This window comes from Stomoxys calcitrans, chromosome 2, assembly GCF_963082655.1.
Source record: "Stomoxys calcitrans chromosome 2, idStoCalc2.1, whole genome shotgun sequence".
Classification (NCBI taxonomy): Eukaryota; Metazoa; Arthropoda; class Insecta; order Diptera; family Muscidae; genus Stomoxys; species Stomoxys calcitrans.
In genome coordinates this window covers 208,442,823-208,466,799 of record NC_081553.1, presented here as the reverse complement: position 1 = coordinate 208,466,799, position 23,977 = coordinate 208,442,823, and the positions used below count along the sequence as shown (strand labels likewise).

General features: G+C 35.6%; 2 protein-coding genes across 21 annotated transcripts in view; both read right to left on the bottom strand.

Moving 5' to 3' along the window:
* Nucleotides 1-3,126: 3,126 nt before the first annotated feature.
* Nucleotides 3,127-6,277, bottom strand: LOC106083591 (ATPase family AAA domain-containing protein 3A homolog). Its single transcript, XM_013246710.2, has 7 exons — nucleotides 5,925-6,277; nucleotides 5,589-5,743; nucleotides 5,416-5,528; nucleotides 5,150-5,356; nucleotides 4,269-5,093; nucleotides 4,003-4,201; nucleotides 3,127-3,938 (listed from the first exon to the last, which is right to left on the bottom strand). The coding sequence occupies exons 1-7, from the start codon at nucleotides 6,130-6,132 to the stop codon at nucleotides 3,873-3,875; spliced, it is 1,773 nt and encodes a 590-aa protein (XP_013102164.1). The 5' UTR covers nucleotides 6,133-6,277; the 3' UTR covers nucleotides 3,127-3,872.
* A 7,651-nt stretch (nucleotides 6,278-13,928) lies between these two features.
* The window catches only part of LOC106083592 (casein kinase I), a 77,026-nt gene continuing 66,977 nt past the window's right edge, over nucleotides 13,929-23,977 (bottom strand). For 18 of the 20 annotated variants that reach the window (XM_013246711.2, XM_013246716.2, XM_013246720.2 and 15 more), the window contains 2 exons: nucleotides 22,705-22,811; nucleotides 13,929-19,472 (listed from right to left, as the gene is read on the bottom strand). In XM_013246711.2, the coding sequence (XP_013102165.1) occupies nucleotides 19,421-19,472; nucleotides 22,705-22,811 (159 nt within the window). In that variant the 3' untranslated portion in view covers nucleotides 13,929-19,420. Of the gene's footprint in view, nucleotides 19,473-22,704; nucleotides 22,812-23,977 lie in introns of those variants that run through there. The other 2 variants (XR_001220686.2, XR_001220687.2) reach the window with 1 other exon arrangement.

Sequence of the window (23,977 nt, the reverse complement as noted above, 5' to 3'; positions counted from 1 at the left end):
AGCGATCCTCGTCCGGTCCTATAGACCGGAACGAGCATCATAGACGCTCAGTGTTTAAACAAGTGACGGTGCCGCCCGGTCTCTCCTTGAGACTCTCCACTCGATGTAGTCACGGAAAATCAGCGGTAACGAGTGGAGCATTTACTCCTTATACGAAGCAATCCACTATCCGCAACCTCCTCCTCAGACGCGCTGTTGTTTTAACTCCAACCAACAACTAAGATATGTGGACAATCAGTCACACATTCCTTTACTTTACACTGTTGTTGTGTAAATCGCTTCATGCTACAAACAGAACAAAATCATTGGCTTTCGTTCAGTAACACCGAAAAAAAATATCCAACACTCGCGAAAGTTCGAAATTTTCGGTACGTAACAGCAAACTACAATTACCTATCAATCCCATGGCAGCCGGTTGTACGTACCGGATTGACCCGATGGAGTACTTCATCGGCAAGGGCTGCCGCCTCAGTGTACAATACACTGCTACAACAACAACAACAACAACAATTACCTATCAACCTATGACCCGATAGAGTTCTTCATCGGCCGTCTCAGTGTATAACACACTGCTACAACAACAACAATTTCCTATACCGGATCTTTCAAGTGCATATTACCAATAATCTCGCTTTAGATCGTTGTTGTTGTAGACATGTTGGCTGTAAATATACAATTGAATAATTTTAAGATTTTACTGACCCGGATCTAGCTCTAGGAATCTGGCCGCTTCAATTGGAGCGGTTCATATTGATTCTGCAGTTAGATTAGTTTGTATCTTTGGGAATGTAAAGGAGGTCATTGGTGTCATGGAAGATTGAATTTGTACAAAAAAAATTTCATCTAATTAAGTTTAAAAAGCTGAACAGAATACTCCGCTTAAGATATTATTGTCTAACCTTGAGACATAGGGCTTCAGTTTGCTATACTATCCGTATCTTTATTTGGACCAGAGTAGCTCTGTTTTTTCTAGGCCGAACTTTCCCAACTTCTGCAAAGACTATATTCGGCTGGTATTATGAAGTCGCATTGGTAATAGTATTCTAATATTCTGCAGTCCCGATAGATACCCATCCTGACATTTTTAGGAGGCGGTTCCATTGATTTGGATTTCGGGTTATTATCCTGATGGCAACTTAGAAGATGCTGTTTAGAGAAAAGCTCACTATAGTCTTTTACCTTAAGAATTTTGTTCTTCTCATGATGGTTTCGCCAATACTTTCTGTTTACTCCTGCTGTCCACGTTGGCCCTGAATCATCTTTGTCCATACTTCTAGTGCTACCTGCCAATAACCATCAGCTATGGCTTCATGCTCCTTCGATACCTCTTTCATCCTGGTGATGAATAGTCTGGCTGACTATTTCATGATAAAGATTTTAAATTTGCGAATCCTGAAAAACTCTTAGGTCTTGGGGATAAATGTATATTCGTTCATTCAGGGAATGTTATTCTCCTTCGCTATCATCTGCACGCCAGAAGGGGTTAGAGCGTGCTTAACGAGGTATAGATTAGCAAGAACGTCGAGAGAATACTCCCTTGGAGAATTCCTCTGTAACTCAACGGGTCTTCGACTTTGTTTTTCAAAACTGTACGTGTAACGGCGACCGTACATGAAGTCCACAATCCACCTCTTCGTCGAGTTAGTGAGATGAGACTCAATGAGGTCACTAAAGAATAAACAAACTTCTGCAATCGGCCATAATTCGTGTTTTTGATTATCTGTTGTACAGTTTGACGATAAGCACGTGGCACGTGGGCTTATGGATGTCGAGGAAGCGAAACTATATGCTGTTCGCTATTATACTTATGAAAGCGGCCAAGGCTATAAGCCTTATTCTATTATTGGATGTCTTTCTCTTTCGACCGTCGTCTCCATCAGCTCCATCATTGGGAAATCAATGGCGGAGACTAACTATGTCCGAAACATCTAACAGTGGTTGTAATGTCCAAGGATCAGTTTATATCGCCTTTTGTCAGTAAATGGAAATTTTCCAACAGACATTTTGGAACAGGGTCAGATTTTTTCTGATGTTCACGTCAGGATTTGAACTAAGATTTGACATGCTAAACTCTGTGCTACGGCCTTTTTGCAGTAACATTTTAGAATTCAGTTGTTGTTGAAGCAGTGTGTTGTACACTGAGGCGGCAGTCCCGATGAAGGTCTTCATTGGGTCAGTCCGGTACGTACAATTAACGGGATGCCATAGGATTGGAATTCAATCTTCTGTTTTAGCTAAGTTCTCATTGTCAGCTCGACTTCCTCCAACTTACCTACGAATCCCCATTCAAACTCATGTCTTGTTTTGTGGCATATCGACTGGTACAGACTGGACAGCGGTATCGAGCGGAGAGTCTAAGTCGGGCGGCACCGGCTCTTGCACAAATATTGAGTGCCTATGATGCTTGATATGACAAGGCGAGTTATTGGCGCCTTAAAATAACCAATGGCAACCCCGTTCCCGCGGCGATCGGTAGTTTAGACCGGAACGAGCTTACTCACATACAGTATCTTGACGAGGATAGCCACCTCCACATGAAAATGTAGTTACAACAACAACAAAATCTACATCTATGACGAAGCTAAGAAAACTTGTCCGAGAAATCAAAGATCTTCAATCAAAATCGTACAAAACCGGAAGCTCGACTTAGATGTAGATCCATGGATTCTTGGGCAAATTTTCTTAGCATTCGTCGTAGATACCGGTTTTGATAACCGCTTTATCGCTTAAAATTGACCCATCCTACTGTCCAATTGTAACTTTTATATGAACTCTAGTCCGAACATTGCTGGCACAGATTCGTAAATCCTTAACTTAAAGCCTTGGCGTAAGTTGCAACTTTTAGGGGATCCATTTTTGATTTCATTGTTGGTAGTTTTGAGATGAAATGCTGAAATGAAATGGTTCTTGAAACTATGCTTGCAAGGTACCGACAAATGGGGTGCTTGTTACTATGCGTCATATCATATAAAAAGTGAATGAAACGTTTCTATGGTTTATTAACTGATTACGTTGCTGAACTATTGAACTCTAGAATAAATAAGTGTAAACCTTTGTTATCAAAGTAAGGCTGGAAATTTATATTAAAAACTTTATTGAAATCCTTCCTTTCAAATAAAACGACCATTTCGTTTGTAAATATTTCCATAGATTTAATTAAATTTTTTTGGTAATGATATTTCCAATACATTCTTTTTAAAACGTTTTCGCAAAACGTATATGTAAATAAAATAAAAAAACAATTTGTAAAAAAGGAAACATAAAATATTGTTTAAGCTAACACGTCTCCCCTTAGCTATACCAACAGCATTGCTAAACAGTGGCAAAATGTGGAGAAGTTTAATATAAATTTCCCTAAATACATTTTTTCTGTTTGCTTCTGGGTAAAATGCATAATTTCAGCAGTTAACAACTTGTAACACATAACAAAGCAACAGCTTTCCGATCTACATTTTGTTCTCAATGTACATATAATAAAGATTCTTAAACAAAAGTACAAATCTTAAGAATATAAATTATTTACAAAAAACAAAAAGAATTTATGCCTTTTTTAGTAAAAATGCCCTGCAGAGATTACAATGTAAACAATGGTAAAAATCTTATATTGTATCTCTTTTTCCCTACTGCTCTACATAGGACAAATGGCAGTTAAGGATTTGGAAACTTTGTACTCTTTTTGTTTGCTATCAATAATACCGCAGACATCGTGAAAGCCTTGCTTATATCTGTGTGTGTATATGTAAGTGGTGTATAGTTGTTCCTAAACTTAAAAATCTAATTAGCGGTACAGTTAATCTTTAGGAAGTTTTGATAATTTTAAAACTAGAAATAATAAGGTCCTTTTATAACCCCCCAAACCAATTTTAATCACACTAATTCGATTTTCCCCCTGTTATGGATTTATGATCCAGACGTTCTTGTTCCGAGAGCCAGGCCATCTGCAAAAAAAAACAACATGGTTAAGTCTAATTTCTAATTTCCAAATAAAAACTGGAAATATACCTTCTGCTTATGTTGTATAGCAGCTGCTTCCGCTCTGTCCAACACCATCTTTTCTGTGAGAACACCATTTTCCGAAGCATACACAGCAGCTTGCCAAGACACTCCCAGTTTGGAAATTTCACGACCTGACATACCTTCACATATTTTAGCCATTTTCGAACAAGCAGCACCATAATCAAATTGCTCCAATTTGAAACGTCTAAATCAATCAAAACGTAAAAAATCATTAAGCCAAAAACGTTAACCTATATTCCATTATAACATACTTTGCCCCCTCAGCTGCAGGCTGCAAAACATACTTATCGAAGTATAAACGCAATAAACGTTCGCGTTCCTCCAAACCTGGCAAGGTGAACTCCACCATTTCATCCAAACGATCATTGATGGCGTAATCGAATTGTTCAGGTGTATTTGAAGCCAAGACCAACATAAACTTGGAATTCTGCTCTGAAGTGCGATACAGGAAAGCATTAAGTGCTGCTCTCAAATCCTCGGAAATATGTTCCGAAGAACGTTTACGCAAGAAGGCATCAGCTTCGTCTACAAACAGAAGCAGACCGCGACGACTAGCCTGTGACCAGTCGAAAACTTTGTGTATTGCTGTTACAGCTTCTTTGCCCATTGGTGCTACATCACCACCGGTCATGATTGCATAATCCATACCAGAATGTTCTGCTAACTTTTTGGCAAACATAGTTTTACCAGTTCCAGGTGGCCCATGCATAAGCACGTTCCTATACATGCCTTTGTTAATGCGAGTATTTTTTGTAGCAATGGCCACATCACGCAAACGTTCCTCTAGTTTGGGGTTGAGCACAACACCCTGCAAGGCATCGGCAGGTTTAGATTTCAATTTCTGTATGTATTTAACAGGATGTTTGACCGCATCCAACATGGCAAAACGTGAAGTCTCTCCCACCAGGGTGGGTTTGCCAATGCGTGATTCAACATAACGCGCTGTTACACCAGTTGCTCCCTTGGCAGCATAGACACCTAGAGCTAACAAGGAAAGGCCACCGGCAGCAGTCAATACCTTGTCCCAATCTGTAAGCATTGCTTCAACACCAGACCCAATAACTGAACCAGCAGTTCTGTGAAGAAATTTACCATAAAAAATTTACATAAATCATTGTCTCGTACAAATTACTTGATGCCTTCCAAAATGGTAGTACGCTGTTCCTGGGCTTTTAAGCGAATTTGTTCCAAATTGATGTCACGATTTTCACGATCGACTTTAGCTTTCACTCTCATTTCATGTTCCAGCATTTTCAAACGGTTTTTCTCTTTCATTTCGATTTCATGTTCTATAGTTTGGCGACGCATTGCTTCCTGGCGAGCTACACTTTCCTCTTGCCTTGAAGTAAAAAAAAATAGTTTTAGCTATGATTTTTTGAAAAATGTTGAAGAAATTACTTTCTAAGATTTTCTTCCTGCACACGTTGTTGTTGGGCCAATTGGTCTTCATAGCGTTTGCGAGCAAGTTGGTCTTGGTATTGAGCTCGCTGTTGCTGTTGTTTGGTTTCTTCCTACAAAAAAGACGAACACAATAATGTTAAAATACTATGAAAATAATAAAATTTACGTACAATTAATGTCTTGCGCCTCTCCTCATGATCAATGCGTTTCTGTTCCACTTTGGCCTGTTCAATATGTGCTTCATACTCCTTTACTTTTTGCTGATACTCCTGTTGCCGGGTAAGTTCCTGCATCTTGGACAAGTCCAAGGCTTCACGGGCATGTTCTAAGGAAAAATAGCATGGTTTAATTCACTTTGCATAATTATGATAGAAATTAAATGTTGTCCCCCTATAAAGAATAACACATGTACACATAGCGATTATGCAATGGTGTTTGAATTGAGCCCTCCGCACAAGATTGAATTGATTACTCTTTTTGAATATCGCATGATGAAATTCACTTACTTGACCTTTCCAAAGTGCGTGCGGCTTCAGCAGCACGTTCCAAGGCAGACGAATCAAATCGATAGGCCTCCATGGCTTTACGCTCTGCCTTAGACAGTTGGGAATCACCAGAGCGCTCGCCGGCAGTGGCACCATCTGGATTTCCACCTTCTCCCGAAGGCATTTCCTGTGGCTGCTGTGGCCTATTTCTTCCCAATAACCAAGACATGACCAATTACAAATACTTTACGAATGTTTTTAATAGAAAACTTCCCAGATTTCTTGCAACTTCATTCGCAACTCGGAGAAAACGTGATGATGGCCAGTGGGCTAGACGTAATGAAAATTGAAGAAGAAGCAAGCAGTGTTGCCACAATTTTCTACATTTTTGACATGCCAGATGGTGGTGGACCAATTTAAAAGGCGTGTAATGCTACCGTTATAATAACACTTCTTGAATTGTTAAGACTTTACATAAAACAAGGTATATGAACGCAAAGCCTGTCAAATTTAATACATATCTAATTAAGGTTGGTATTCTGTTCTGCTTAAATAGTCACTGAAATTTTGAATTGTTTTACGAGCGAAATTTTATAGTAATCATCTGTTTTTGTTTTTATACCAAAAGACGTTTTATATTTTTTTTCGCATACAAATGAATTTCCAAAAAAAAAACGATCCTTAAACAAACAACAATGTTGCCGGCAATGGAACCCATAATATAATTGAGGTGTTTTATACGTGTTTTGGTATGGAAACAAACAAAATTGAATGCTGTCAAATTTAGCTTTAATTGTTGAGAAACAATTAAAAATTTTAGAGACTATTCCGAAAGCAGAATAGAATACAAACCCTTAGGGTGGTACTATATTCGCTTTTAGCAAAATTTTTAAGATCGTTTAAGGCTCTATATCACAAAATGTCTTACCAAAATTTTTAAGATCTTTTAAGGCTCTATAAAACAAAATGTCTTGTCTTATGACATGCCACTTTTTATATATTATTGTATTTCATTACGTGTGTCAAAATTGCCGTTTTACATACGATTCATCATATTCGCTATCGCATGAACTAAAAATGTGAGCAAAAAGAGATTTTTATGGCTACAAATGGTTAAAGTTGTGAAAAACAATTTAATTTGGCAGATTTTTTTATGTTTTTGTCAGAAGGTTAGAGCACCGCTCTAATCGAAAAAATAACACTGCTATTGGGTTGCCTAAAAAGTAATTGCGGATTTTTCATATAGTCGGCGTTGACAAATTTTTTCACAGCTTGTGACTCTGTAATTGCATTCTTTATTCTGTCCGTTATCAGCTGTTACTTTTAGCTTGCTTTAGAAAAAAGTGTAAAAAAGTGTATTTGATTAAAGTTCATTCTAAGTTTTATTACAAATGCATTTACTTTCTTTTAAAAAATCCGCAATTACTTTTTGGGCAACCCAATATTTTGAAAAGTGATTTTGATGTGTTATTTTCATTCGTATCACACTATGTGTGCAACTTTAACAATAGCTAAATTTGACATGTCATAAGACAAGAACATGTAGTCGGATGGCACCTTTATTTTTGGTAAATTATGTTAATTTTTGGTAAATTATGTTTTGGTAAATTATATTTTTGGTAAATTATATTTTGGTAAATTTCGTAATTCGCATGCAATGCGAATGCGACGAAAATTCCTTTTTTTATCATGTTGACCCAAGCTGAAAAACGTTTCGCCACGCTTTTAATGAATACCAAACTTATACTCAATGAAATTGTTTTCACAGATTTTTTTTCACTATTTTTTTTTATGAAGTTTCACTGTGAAAACAACTTAACACCCACTTTAATAGATTTTGATGCAAAAAAAAACTTTCCGATTTCAATCAGCATCACTTTCCCTCATGGCGCTGAACGCCAAGCTTCAAATCCATCAGAAAAATTTTCATCGGTGGTTATCTCCTTACTAGTGCTGGTTACATTCGGTGAGGTATACGTTTAACCTATCGCAGATAACTTCAACGAGTGGACTTGAATTGAGGCCATGATCATACAAACACCCGCATTTAATACGATTTCGATGCCGTCTTGTGGGAACGAAGATTTAATAAGTCCTTGGGGAACTCCCTGTTATACTTTTGGGGACCTCGACACCTTATGCCTAACTTTCACAATTCGCAATCCAACGTTTCCGGTGTACAACTGGAGGACGTGTCGGCGATGTCCTCGAAAGGCGTGGGATGAGTTGCCGTATCGAAATCCATGGATTGGGCCCGTGCCACTAAGACCGGCTTTGCCAGGTTGAGACAACGACCAAGATATGCAAGTGATGGCGTGCAAAGCAGAAGTCGTGCTATGCAAATCCATGTTTTCAAGATTTCCCTTCTATCACAAGTAGTCGCCACGGTGAGAGAAGGGAAATGGGTCGGGACTGTTCTCCTTTGCTTGCGAGTTTCCAGGCGGGATCATTCTGCCCATTTTTCGGACATCGGAAACTATAGATGGGCTGAGAACCTCCCGATATATCTTGATTCTTCAGTATGAGTGCAGAGACTCCGTCGGGAGAATAAAAGCTTTGAGCTACATATTGTTATGATGAGGTGTAAATTTATTTGTTGGGAATTTGAGTTGAAAAGAGCGCTCACAAGCTGATTCCGTATGTTTATTTAAATGAAATAAACAACTGAAATTGTTTATTTTCACTAAAAACGTTTTATTTGTGTCTGTCTTGATCTTGATCCCTATACCATATATACAATTGGGGATATGGTGGACTCTTAGGCACTTGATCCCATGTTTCAATTTCAGATTCGTTCTCTGCTCTTAAAATGCTTTCATGACAGTCCACATTCCAGAAGACAGATTAAATGTCTTCACTGGGAGATTTGGCGAAGTGACGGACCTTGAGACATTTAAATAGACCAAAACTTGACATACTCTGAATTTATATATCATGAAATTATGCCCAATAATGTTTACATGTCCGTTGGTTGGTAAGGCTGACCCTCAGAATCATAATTCCATATCTCAATTGAATGCCACTTTGCCCTGATCGGGAGGTTTAAGTGGCCTCCAGACACTCAACGCCATATTCCTATGTCAGTTTAGTTACACCTTTCATTTGGGACCCATATTGCCATGATAGCGTAACATTTCCTCCTAGGAGTTTTTGGTACACACAACCCCCTTCACTGGTCCTTTCTACACTCTCTACGAACATTTCAAGTAAATCAGCTCCACCGATGTTTGTACGACCATGCAAAGAACAAAACCAAATAGATTTTTTTTTCACAAAATAAAAAGATATGGGCCAAAAGACACTGCAACCTCTTTCCCTGGTAACACTTTTAGATTAGATTAGATTTGGAAGCAACGGTAGTGCATAGGCATGAACACATGGGTTAGAATCCAGGCGAAAACATCAGAAAAAATGTTCAGCCGTGGTTATCCCCTCCTAATACTGACAACATTTCTGAGGAACTATGCCTATAATGAAAAACTGTGCATAGATCTGGACAAATGGGACCTATATAATATTCGGTCCATCCAGTCCTTGTTTAAATATATTTTTCATTACCTTTGTAAAATTGGGAACAATAACCTCTCATGAAAGTCTCTCACATAATAAATCGGTTGGAATTTCATTATATCTGGGAATTTCATTATAATTTATACACTGATAACAAAAAAGTGATACGTCATCAATAACTCTCGATATCAGAGAACTGCATGAGACCCAAAATTTTACACTCAATAGCCACTTTGGCCAAAGCCTGTTACGCATGTCACCTTAAAACAAAGTTAGCTAGAAACACATGAACATATCCAATAGAGTGAGAGATGCCCGAACGTTTTAGTAATGTGTGCATATGGATGTGTTTCTCAATTTGGTCGTCGCACAGCGTGTGTTGTTTGCAAATGAGCACCACTCAGATGAGTGTCATATGAGGCCCAAAGCAACAGAGGAATAAGACATTAGGTTGTTGAGCGACAAATATACTCTAGACAGTTTAAAGAAGCTAATGTCATAAGTCCAGCTGATAAAATTTTCCAATTTGAGAGTTGTATCCACATACACTCTTATGTCCAAAGGATTTTTTAGCATTTTTTTCAACATTTTGTTAATTTTGTCACAAAGTACAAACCTCTTAATTTGTTGGCTGCTGCCATCGGCAATGCAAAAACAAAACTGTTAATTTGACAGTGTACATAAGTTTGACAGAAAAATTTGAATTTCTACCCCCATTCCTTCAAGGTTGAACAGTTGATTTCGTTTTTGTTGGGCTTATGACTTGACCTTCTTAAATCTACCTAGGATGCACTCTTGCTGTGTTTTATTTTTGTACAGGATAGACAAGCCCTGAAGAGCAAAAAAAAAACGCAAAAAAGTTTCCAGTTTAAGTCGGTTCGTTTGCTATGACGTGGCAACGCTACATCAAAACAAAACGAAGAAAAAAGTAAAAATATTTGTAAAATTTATAAATACAATTTCCAAACCTGTGTGGGCATAGAAATCAAATAAAATTTACTAAGATTTGTGAACGCAATTTTATAAATAACTGGGGCCGAATTACCGCATACGTGATCGAGAACGCTTTCGAATCGAATGAAAGTTCATCTTGTTTTTAGAGCCTTTTATTCCATTTTTATACATATTTTAATGTTAAATTTATTATAATCATGATCGATTTAAACATTTGCGTTCTTCATTATCAAGAATTCCCTTTCGATAAAGAAATGTATAATTCACAATAGAGAGATTTCGAACGGTTTTACTCGTTCACGTATGAGATAATTCGGCCCCTGGTTTTAATTTTATTTTGCCATTTACAACAGAAGATTTCTTCGGGTGGCCACACTAATTTGTGAAAAACATATAATGGCAACCCTGACGTCAAATGTTCTACAAATTCCAAATTCTCTCATCCGCAATCGACTTATAACGATCGAGTTTCGCATTTTTTGAATTATTACGTCCGTTATCGATTAATTATATTCGAAACTTCGAATAGAAATGTGCGAGTTTTTGCCAGCAAGAATTTAACTATCGTAAATAACAAATTTTCTTCTATTTTTAAGAAATTAGGCTAAAAATAGGACATCAAAGTATTTATATCATAAAAAAAAACATAAATTATAATATATTCACATTTATGGTCCCTTAAATTGGACAAAAATTAAAAATTAGCTTAAGCCAAATTCGGCAAAGCAAATTATCTACAAACATGACCAAATCAAAAGTTGTATCCTTATCAATTTCATTTTAGGCAGCAGGATATTTTTTCAAGAAAAAGGTTCTGACTTCATCCAGTTGTACTTTGGCTGTTGTTCTCGTTGTGCGTGCCCGCAAAACAAACATCAAACGAGCACCGTTGGCTGTGCTACATATTTTGTGTCCTCTTTCACATAAAAAAATCTATAGTGCAAAAACAGTAACATATCGTTAAAAAAAACAATTACATATTGTTTAAAACGTTTTTATTTATTTTGTTAGTAGTAATAACTTTTTTTAAAAATAACCATTTGCTTTATTTACCTGTGAGATGGCCAAATATGCTCGGCGTATCGATCAGAAAAAATTGTCAACGGTGGTTTTGCCCTCGTAATGTTGGCAACATTTGTGAGGTACTATGCCATGTAAAACTTCTCTCCAGAGAGGTGTCGTTCTGCGGCACGCCGTTCGGACTCGGAGGCCCCTTGTCATTGAGCTTTAACTTGAATCATTGATATGTGAGAACTTTGCCCCTGTTCTCCAGTGGAATGTTCATGGGCAAATGTGCATTTACAGGTAATTTATCCAGAACTTCATTGTCCAGGATTGTCCAGTACTAAAATAAAACACAGCTTGTTGTTTTTTGCACTTGCTTTTTTATTTTTGGATGAGAATTGCTTTTATCAGTGACGTACGTGCTGTCTGTCTCCGTTTGTTCAAAAGTAACAGAATTATTTCCATTTTTCTCTACCCAAGCTATTACAAGGCACACAAATTAATTTCAGCTCTCAACCTTGAACGGTGGCTGTGTGTGTGTGTGTCTTCTATTCAGTTCGGTCAATGTGAGCGCTCGTAAGTATTGCTCAAAATGTTAAATACGACCAGTAATCGTTTTATGCTCATGAGCAAAAACAGTACAGATTTCCTTTATAGAAATGTCAAATAAACCTACTTTAAAGCTACAAGAAGTTTTGTGAATATGGGAATTATTGTTTTAATTTATAATTTATACGTTTGTAATCACAAATCTTGTGGCAAATCAAATAAAAATTGGAATTTCAATTTGACAGTGTACAAAAGTTTGATAGGTGAGTGGGAATTTCTACCCCCAACCCCACAGGGTTGTATCGTTGATGTTGTTGGGCAAGTGTCAAAATAAACATTTTCGAACAATTTTACTCGTTCACCTACGTTCAAATACTCTCACAATTTGTCGTAAAAATCCTAGTCAGGTTTCAGTAGCGAGATCATTCTGCTCGCTTTGCAGAAATCAGAAACTATGACATTTGTTAACATTCACAATAGGCAGATTTTGACAATCTTAATGATGTTCATGGGGCCTATCCACTTTATGTTTTCGCAAGTGTTGGCCTTCTATTAGTGAATCCAGATTTATTTTAGCTCGATATGACCATTTTTTGCCTTGACTATATTCGTTGTGCCTTTTGGAGCTTGTAAGGCTTTATCTTGAGTTCGTTTTTCAATAAATGCTGCATGCTTTCATAGGTCATTTTCAGATCTTTAGCCATTTGCTTGCCACTACGGCGTGGATTTCGTAGATAACGAGCCTTCAAACCATTTCGGATGTTGTTGGGTTTTTTGTCACATCGCCATGGCGTTTGGCAACGCTACTAGTAAATTTATAATAATCTATTTGATACACCAACATTTCGGTGTTTGAGTTCGTCAACAATCGGGTGTGTTCTGAAACTCACTCACGAAAATTTTACACTTCGAGTTGTTTCGTGGCCCTTTTCTCTCCTGAAAAATGTGAAACCAAACACAATTGATTTAATTTACGATGAAAAAACATATGTAAAACAAATAAACACTTATTTTACCAATTGTTGGTATGTTTATTATTTGTTTCAGCTATATTTTTACAATAACGTCAATTTTATGTCAAATTAAATCAATTTTAACAAAACAGCACAAATATCTTTGTTGATTTTTGTTTAGTTTAGTATTTAAACTGGAAATCATATATATTTTTTTTTTAAACTTACTGCCGCGGTTAAAAGCAATGTTTGTTTACATACATAACAGTCTGCAAATAATATGGCTTTGGAAGAAAAATAATGATTTTCCCCGCTATCACAGAACAGGTAATTTTGGCAGCGGGAAAGTGAAAAGTTTTCGAAAAGTGCAAGTGAGGTGAAACACAGAACACACCCAAATATCCGGTTGTGGGTTTCCAGCCAAATATAACGCACTCCATTACGCTTGAACTATATAGCGAATAACTTTCATTAAAACTCAGTAGCAACCATGACATAATTACCAGGTAGTGTACCGTAAACAGCTGAGTACAATTTTTTCTCGCAATGTGCACCATCTGTCAACGAGTTTTGGTTGTGTGTGTGTATTATAGTTAAGAACCATAACACACACAAACAACGAAAAATGGCGCGAACTAGTAACATACACAAAATCAATGTTGCATTAATCACTGATTTTGACAGATAATGCACTCAATATTTTGTTGTTGGGCAACTGCCACTACCTGTAAATGAATATATCTTGGTAGCAACTGCGTTTGGTTACTTGTAAACAATATAATGATCTGTCAATAAAACAAATATCATGTAGCTGTCATTTCTAGTCCGTCAGATATGTATGGGTACTTGGTAACACTTCGTGTCAGATAACCTGTACGTTTTATTTCGAGAAACCTTACAAAATACACTCGCAACTGTTTTTAAAGAAACGTTTGGCATTAAGATTTTTAGTAAAATCAAAACCTTCCCTCTTGTTGATTTACATTTTGTAAAGAAAACCTGTGTCGAACAGAAAAAAACCAAAATCAGCAACAACAATGAAATTAAACAATAATTACACTGTAAAGTAGACCATCATCTTTATATTTATCATCAATTGAAATTTAATTTGATTAAATGTTTTTTTTTTCTTTTTGCAAATAGATTAGATTCTTTTATGTCTGCGTTTCAAGTGTCTTCTATCTGCATATCATCATTCGGAGTTGTAGGTTTTGTTCTGATTTTTTTTAATTTTATCATTTGTTTTTTTATTTTCTGTAGCAGAGTTATGTATATATAGTCCATATTAAATACATAGGTTTGTTTATATATCATGATTTTTTAAATTTATTTTTATTTTATAAATAATAATAAAAAATTGCTTCAAATTTACAATAGCTTTTGTTGATTTTTATTTTTTTTTTGTTATATTTTTAATGGGGGATTTGTTTTAGAGAATTTTCTTTATTATTTAATGTAAACTAACGATTTTGTTTTGTTTCTTGTTTTTTGTTTATCTGGGTTTATGTGTTTTTTTTGTTTGTTGTTGTTTGTTTGTTGTTGTTTGTTTGTTGTAGTTGTAATTTGAAAGAAGGAGCATTTTTTTGATGTTGCTTACATTTATATAACTTGTTGTGTTTGTTTGTTTCCGTTTTATTTCTGCATAAATTAAAAAATTGTTTTCATTATAACTTAATAGGACACACTTTAATTGCCAAAAAAATTTCTAGCAACAAAAAAAAAATAAGAACTTAAAAATATTTTTTTTATACAAAACAAACAAAAAAAAAATGTAAATAGTGTTGTGAGTAAAGAGATGGGGCGTGGGTGATTAAGCGTTAAAATTTATTTAAATAATCGAAAAAGCGTTCATTAACTAAAATCAAAACACAATTATGGATCACTTGAAGATTGGCAACCAACCTTTGTTTTAAGATTTTCTTTTTAATATGTATCTACTATAAAAGTAATTTTAATTTTACACAATTAAAAAACAAAATATTTTAAGTCGTAAGCGAAAATTTTCATATATAATTTGGGTCCGTGACATTCAAAGACTGTGAATGAATGACTGACTATAAAGCGAACGTTTAATAGAGTTTAACAGTATTGGTCATATAAATAGCACACTCTAGAATTATATAAAATATGTATCACATTTTTTTAAGATAAAAGATAGCTCCGATATTATGTATAGCTATCCAGTATATGTATGATTTTTTTTTCCTAGATAAACCTCATTGTCAAGCGATAAATTAAAATTGGCTGATAAGAACATTTAAACGAATTCAACCTAGGCAATGTTATTTACGGAAATTCCTAATTTCTAAGGAAAAATAGATAAAGGCATTGATTTCCATTTTCTCTATCTATCTGCGACAAGTAAAATTTACTTGTATGAGTTGGGACTAAGGGGAAATCTAGTATTCTATTTTCCAGAAACTGAGCTGCAGAAGGAATGTCGAGGAATGGGTCATTCGATTAACGGTGACGATGTACTATATGTTTACTGCAATGGCTCGAATGTTTCTCAACAGGATTTGAGCAGCTGTCTTTCTCAGGGTAATCGAGAGGGTAGAGGGTGTCGGGGTGATGCTGATCTCTTATGCAAGGAGAATTGTCACGGGGGAGCCGCTGAATGTCATTTCTATTGTAAGCCTTTGCATTTTTGTGTTGGTTGTGCGCCAAGAAAGACCACCCTTAGACTGAGCCAGTAGGGAACCTGGTGTTCCTGGAACTATGGACATTTGTTGGGAGATGGCGATGCGTCGGGTCGCCAAGCTATATGCTACGCAGTGGATAAAGGAGAGTCCTTTTTTGACAAGCTGGATATCTTACAAAAAAAGGGGCGCAGAGACCACTGACCTCTGTGGTAACCCGTTTTCTTTGAACCATGGGTAATTGTGTCAGGCGGTCCATTAAGGATTATCGGATTTATGACACAAGTAGAGAGGGACTTCTGTAGGATGTGTTACAGAAAGCAGATTTTGGCGAGGGTTAAGCATTTTTTGTCACACTGCCTTGCAGTTGAGAGAGGACGCAGAAAATGGGTACACATTTCTTTCTATAGCGCACTCCATCCTTTCATCATTCTGAAGTTCGGCAGAGGCCTAAATTGGCCGACTTAACATTACTTTCACCGGTGAGTTTCTCCTTGGTCCGCCTCATTACTTACTTTTCTGTTTTGTGCGTTGGTTACCTCCTTATTCTTCCTTCTATGGCTTATACTGTTTTGCACTTTTCTATGTTGTATCTGCATTTCTTCGTCTTCTTTTTCTTTTCTGCCTTCTTCTAAACGAACACAATAGACCCTGGGTCTCCGAGTGAAGCGGATAGCAACCGAGCTTTCTAGTGACCTGCCCTTGAGAGAAACAACTTGTCTCATTGAGTGAAACAACGATTTCCTATAGGTCGAATGCCTTCCTTACTGCACTGCAATTAATTCGAAAATATCTTCCATCGTCTGCCACATTGATAGTGACAGTACGTCAACAGTTAAATTTTGCCTTTAGACTGCAATTTGTTGTATGGGATGACTATGAGCACCACACGGGTTGGTACTTTGAGCCCCTATTTATGTAGTGTTCCTCGTCATCACGAGAAGCTCAGCTGAGAACGCGTCTATTGATTGCGGATAATAAAATGCTCCATATACGCAGTAACTGCAATTGCAATCGCGGATAATCAGCGCTATCCAGTGTATGGCTCAGAGAGCAGACGGGCGGCACAGACTCTTGTTTAAATACTGAAACCCTATAATACTCTATATGACAAGGCTTAACCACTACTTATGCACCACCTGATGCTCTTTGAGGACATCGTCAGCATGTTTCTCCAGCCTTAAACGATACGTTGAAATGTGAACCAAGTCGTATTGAAAGCCCTGTTTAGTATGGCAGCCGGTTGTACGTACCGCATTGACCTGATGGTATTCTTACAACACACTGCTAAAACAATAACCGTAGAACAAAGATTTTCCTTAAGACCTTTATGGCCTCTTCTTTTCTTTTATTCCATCTCTTTACTTTTCAAAGCATTGAGATTGTGTCAAACAGGCCCTTACGCCTCAATCAGGACAAGCAGAGCTATTGGACGACTGACGCATATCGAAAGCTTTCAATAGGTTGTCTTTAAGGACATCTTCAGCATGTCTCTTCAACTGAGAATGAAACGTTGAATTAGGTACCCACCGTATTGATATTTAAGGATAAGAAGTCCAAGCCCTGTTGAGTAGTACAAGAAGCTCCTTTGTGTGGTCTCTCTTATCCTCTATCATCTTGAGCTTTATACTTGTATCGGTCAGCACTCATTCATATGAGAGAAGTATCCTCGCTGTTCCGTAATGGAATGTTCATTAGGCTTTTGCGTCTCAATTTGAACAAGTGGAGCCATAGAACGTTATATCGTTAGCACATCCATCCAGTTTAGAACGAAACTTGGAACTACATGCCGAGTCGTTTGGGGATGATTTCTTCTTTAATATTCGGCAATTGTCCGATCATGACATCATGCCCTTACATCGCTAGGTTGAATGCCTAACATACCTATTTTGGGTATGGGGCCACCAAATCTTCAGTAACACTTTTTAACTATATGGATAACGAAAGTACGAATGTGAACGTTGATGACGCAGTAATGGCACCAACCTATTACTCATTTGACAGCTTTTACAAATTCTCTGCCCAGTCAATGTAATATGTGAGAGTCAGGAGTAGGAATAAGGTACTCAACCTATATGATAATTATCCGTTTACGTGATAATTATCTCCCATACCTTCCTACTTAACTAACAACAACATCTCCCTACATGCATGTTATACAATTGCTAGATCTGATCTAAACACGGCATAAATTTAGCTAACGATTTTGGTGGGTTTTCTTTTTTACTTCGAAATAGTTGTTATGAACGCCTTATAAAAGTATTATTGTTACCAGATGGTTTTATTGTATTGTACATCGAGTACCATCTGACAATAAGAGCTGCGACGCTCAAGGTAATTTCATTAAGGGTTGAAAAAACAACGGTAAAACAATGAACACTCATATAAATGACAATTCCTGGTAAATAGGCAAATCGTTATGAACTTTGTGTTTAACTGATATTTTTCTTAAAATTTAGAAATTTATTTATTCCAAGATGTGTGTTAAGTAAATGACCAATACTGTATGAATTGCATATGATGTCTAACTTATTTATTTTCAAATATTATAAATTACTGTACAAAAGAAATTTAATTTGATCTTTCAACATCTTAAAATGTTTCAAAGAATTATTTTGAAATACCTAGGTGTACCTACAAGATCGATTAGATTTAATATTTCATAAATGATGCAATATGTTTGACTTAAGGCCTTCAATTACGAATCTTTGTCAAATGTCTGTCTAGTCCATAGTCGAAATTTTGGAAAAATAAAACAAACAGATTTTTTCAAAAATAAACAAAAAAAGAGGAAAAACAAATTTAACAACCAAAAGAAAAAAATAATTTAGCTAGTAAGAAGGAAGAAAATCGATTGTATGTCCGATTCGTAATTTAGGAGTAAAATAATATATGGGGAAGAGCGTATCGTGCCGCTTTTAAATCAATCAAATCAAATTTGCAAAAAAAAAAAAAAAAAACAAAAAATGCGCAGCCTTTGTTAAGAGAATTTATGGAGAAAATAAAACAGCACCAAAGTTGTTTTAACACATGATCTGAATGAATATCTTTAAATATTTTCACAGAAAATAAATTATGCAAGAATTCAAACATAGGCTAGAAACTGGAAAGAAAATAATCAACATCATCATCATAATCATAATCATTATCTTTGTCAGTGAGTGAGTGAATGAATGAAAATAGTTTTTGATTACTTTTGTTTTGTTATTTTTTTAAATAGATTTTCTTTATATTTTTTGTTTTCCTTTTGTTTTTGTATACAACTTAAACTCTGTGGCGCCCGATCAAAGGCGGATGTTAAATTATAGGTTGTGTGATTTCTTTAATCCACTTTCTGTTTTGATCATTATCATCATCATAATCATTATCATTATTTTTTTATATCATCATGTTATCAATCTTTTTATCTTTTGTTTAATTAAATTTATAATAGAATTATAATAATTTATAATAATAACGCAAAAAATATAAATTGGTAAATAAAAAAAAAAATTAAAATAAAAAATATTTTGTTTTTAATGTGTTTCCTCTCCTTCTGTTTCTTTCTTTTTCTGTTTTTTTTTTTTCTTTCTTGTTCTTTTTTTTAATAATAAATCATAATAATAATGCTAAATTAATAATGTATATAATATAATTTTTATTTTTTTATGGATTTTTTAATGTTTTTCTTTTTGTTTGTTTAACTTTAAATGTTTTTAAATTACAACGGAAGTGTCGGTGTATTAGTAGTTGGTGTAGGCGTCAACATTGACGCGGATGGAGGATAACGCAACGTATGTTGTGACGTTGCCTGTTGTATATAATCCTGACTTGGATTATTTAAAACGCTATCCCTTGAATTTGAATGTGAAGTGGCGCGCAGCAAAGTGACTGCTTCGCGTTCTGGACTACATTGGACACCATCTAGTCATTTTTGACGTGATGATTTCTTCTTCTTTCGTTTAAAGAAACAACAACATCTGTAAAAAAAAAACAAATTGAGAGCATTTTTAAAGTAATGATTATATATTATAAAACAACTAAATAGGGCTTAAATTCAGACGAATTGAATAATGATGCTCGAGAGATAAAACCGGTTATATTCCATTGTCAATTAAGTCGGATAATAATTGTAGATAGGAAGAGAAACACTAGGGGTTTTTCAAGTAGTATAATTCGCAATGGACAAAATTAGTGATGTTATTCGGTTAGAGCGCACAACAAGCCGATTACTGGCTATATCTGCACCCTCTTTTCAACCTAACCTAACCTATTCACGGTGGCAGGATATATAAACATGGTATGGAAAGCAACCAACGTTCTGTTGAGTGATTGTCTGAAAACGCAACCAAAAACAAAATTTGATTTATATATGTCAACTTTTGTCAATTGATGCCGGTAATAGTGTTTTGGCAGTTCCGCAGCAAGAAAATGTGTAAATAAATTACCCAATATTTTTTCGTAAGAGCTCGCCTACTGAATTTATATCAAAGTTAATTTGCAATAACTCTGCTGCTGTCCGTATGATGCAAATACGTAGACACTCCGACGGCCTGCGATTCTTTTTTTTACCACCACCATAGGATAGGGGTATAGTCATTTCATTTGTAACACATCGAAATATTCATTTCCGACCCTACAAAGTATATATATTTCGGATTGTTGTAAAATTCTAAGGCGACGATACCGATGTCCGTGTTTATGTCCGGCTGTCCGTCAGTTGTAATCACGCTACAGTCTTTAAAAATTGAGGTAATGAGTTGAAATTTTGCGCAGACTCGTATTTCTTCTATACGCAGGTTAAATTCTTGAACTGGCCACATCGAAATATATTTTGATTTAGCTGCCATATAGACCGATCTGGTGATTTGGGGTCTTAAGCCTATAGCAGGCGCATTTATTACCCGATTTCACAAATGAAAGGTCTTTAGGAGTAAAACACGAATCTGATATCAATATTTAAGAAAAAGTGTCTATGGGACCACACCACCCCAAATAGGACGTATTTACTCAAATAAGAGTGACCGCCCCATCCCCCAAAACACCCGCCAAACCGGACATGTTTGGCGCCTATGGAAATATGGGGCTCAAATGAAAAGTATTTGTGATTAGAAAACAAAGTTGATAACCTATTTTGGGGCAAGTGTATGGAGGACCACTCCACCCCTTAAAACACCACTATATCGGACATCATGAAAATATCGGGCTAAAATAAAGTCTTTTAAGAATGAAATACATCTAACATCCACACTTAAATGACCCTAAACCCTCCGAGCGAATTCATAAAGCAATAAATATCTAAATCCCATAAAGGCATTTTTATTGTTATACTGTTAGTCAAGCGATATACTATTTTCGTAGCATGGTATTTCAATTAAAGCTTTTAAATTGTCGAATATAAATATTCAAAGGATAATTTTGTTCCATATAAAGTAAAAGAAGGCGCAGCAGAGCGGTCTCGGTTCAGCTAGTTTATTAATAAAAACAACAGAGTAACTGCTAGATTTAAAAATACATATGAGAAATTAAATATGACATGTCCGATCGTGTAATAGCGGCTTTAAATGTTTCGTGCATATGACAACTTCCAGAGTCACATTTATGCCGCATTTATATTTATCGTCTAATGATCACATCTAGAGTTGGTATTCTATTCTGCTTTGGGAATAGCGCGGAAATTTTTAATTGTTCCGCGAGCGGAATTGGACGTCAATTAAATGTTTTTGTTTCCATATCAAAACACGTTTTTATTACTTGCACTTATTGTTTTCTCTATTTAATTTTTTTACGCATATATATAAAGCAAAACGAACCATTGAAACCAACAAATTATACAAAAATGATGCCGGCAATGGTTTCAAGTGTTGCCACTTTAATTTTTTTGCCATTTACCTCACAATAAACAGAGTAATACTTTTTCGCTAGGGATTCCAAAGTCGACTTTCGACTAATCGATTAGTCAACTTTTTGTGTAAAGAAGTCGAAGTCGACTTTCAATGAATAAAAAGTCGAATAATCGATTTTGAAGTCGAAAAGAAAGCTGCACAGTGATACAAGTTTTGCTTTATGTTGCTGCTATCCATTAAGCGCTTATGTTCGAGAATGCGCTGTACAGGATTATATATTTTCATTGCACCAGTAAAGACTGGACTTCAATTTCGAAATCTTCAGCTCCAAAAGGAGTATTTAATGCCCGAGATGGGTCTAACTTTAGGTGTTGGTCTCATACTAAAGTAGCTACAATTGTCATTATTTTTGATCTGAAACCCACATTTTTGTTCTATTTTGTCTAAAATTTAGCATTGAGCAATTTGTCTAAAAATGTCACACCATGGACAAATCGAATAATATTTTATAGTAGCATCCATATAAGGGTAAATTAAAAAATAGAGATTTTTGCGCCGAATTTAGCCGAATTTAGTATAGATGGAATTTCGAATAGATAGGACTCCGATTTGGTAAAGGCGGTCTGTTTTCATGTTTAATTTCATTTTTATAAAATGGTCTATGTTAATGCGGTTTTTTGAGGTTTTATAGAGGAAGTGATAAAGAATAAAAGTTCGTTACTCATATGTGCAATAAAATGGGATGTTCTTGGGTTTTAAAATTCAGAGTAACACTAGTTGAAAGTCGGCTAGGTCATATAGACCATTTCAAACTTCATTTAATTACAAAAAGGCGGAAATGTAGAAACTTTGGCTTCAAGATAGCGGGGTGGTTTTGATGTAAAAATGCTCCAATTTCGCATTTCCTAATAACTTCCCTTTATGAAAATACAAAGAAATTATTATATCTTCATGGCAAAAGTCTACGAAGACTTGAAGGAAATAGACAATTTTGGAAATTTTTGTCAAAAAGGCGAGATTCGATTTTTTGTTAAGTCGGCTGTGATTAAGTTGAAAAATCGACCTTTTTCAACAACAAGTCGAAAAATCGACTTTTGCTATTTTGATAAAAGTCGACTTTACGTCCCAACTCTCTATTTTTAGCCAACGTTTCGACGACGTTTGTTTTTTTATATGGAGTTGGCCGCTTGAAAAGCTGAATAGAATACTGAGCTTTAGATGTGGAAACAATCAAGCTAACGGGCAAACGTCTATTTATCTTTGAACACTATTGAGTTCTTGCCATTTAGCACTTTTCAGCACTTTGAGAGTTTATTTTAAAATATTTGTGTGTAGAAAAATAATGTTTTGTTTTATTTTCACTCACTTTGTTTCGTCGACCAATTCAACTTCAGGCTGTTGCGTTATGGGAGTATTTGAGTGACCAGCAGTGGGATCGTCCGCATTTAATTCGCCATTTGTCGAACTCACAACCTAGAAATGACAAAGAAAAGATAGAAAGACCAAAAAGAGGTGATTATTATTTTTTTTTTCCAATTCACATAACCAAATATTATTGTTTATAAAAACATGTATATACGAGTATTGACATTAAATCTTTAACAATGACAACATTCTTCAAAAGTTATACAATAAAAATACATCAATAATACATAAAAGGGGTGGTGTAACAGATTTCATTTAGCTTGTTCATACATATACGGAAAAGAAAACCTTCTTATAAACAAATAAATATGTAAATATAAATGCTGATTTAAGTGTTGTCTTGAGAAAAACAAAATACAGGGAAAATTTCTCAATTAAAAACGAAAATTCAGTTAAAATTGCTACTGCCGCCGTTGTTTATAAACCCATTAGGAAATAGAGCTTCGTCCATAAACTAAAACTACGTATAATTGCGTAAATGTTTCATTATGATATTTGAAACAAGTATAGGCGTACTAAGACCCCATTTGTCAAGTTATTTTCCCGATGTCTATTTGTAGGCAAACAAAGGATAATAGATAAGAATTGCTATGCCTTTGGAGCCTATATCAGATTATGAACCGATTTAGACCATATTTGACATAGTTCTTGGAATTCAAAATAAAACACTTCGTGCTAAATTTCAACCAAATTGGATAAGAATTGTGTCCTCTAGAGGCTCAAAAAGTCAAGATTCGAGATCGATTTATATAGCAGCTATTTTAGGTCGTGAACCGATTTGGACAATTCTTGGCACAGTTATTGGAAGTCAAAATAAAACACCTCATGCTACATTTGGACCATAATGGAAAGGAATTGCGACCTCAAGATGCTCAAGAAGTATAATCCGGAGGTCGGTTTATATGGGAGTTATATCACGCTATAATCTGATTTATATCATACTTGGCATAGCTCTCGGAAGTCAATGCAAAACACTTCATGCAAAATTTCAGCCAAATCGAATAATAATTGCACCCTTTAGCGCCTCAAGAAGTCAAGATCCAAAATCAGTTTATATGGGAGCTTTATCAGATTATGCACAGATTTCGACCATACTTACCACAGTTGTTGGTAGTCATAACAAAACACCTCATCCAAAATTTCAGACAAATTGGAAAAGAATTGAGCCCTGTAGAGGCTCCAGAAGTATAATCAGGAAATTGGTTTATATGGGA

Excerpts from the sequence above, each read along its gene's own strand:
- LOC106083591 (XM_013246710.2), bottom strand. The coding sequence starts at position 6,132 with ATGTCTTGGTTATTGGGAAGAAATAGGCCACAGCAGCCACAGGAAATG. Across the intron at positions 5,744-5,924 it reads ACGCACTTTGGAAAGGTCAA|AACATGCCCGTGAAGCCTTG; the intron begins GTAAGTGAATTT and ends ATTTTTCCTTAG. Across the intron at positions 5,529-5,588 it reads AGAGGCGCAAGACATTAATT|GAAGAAACCAAACAACAGCA; the intron begins GTACGTAAATTT and ends TCTTTTTTGTAG.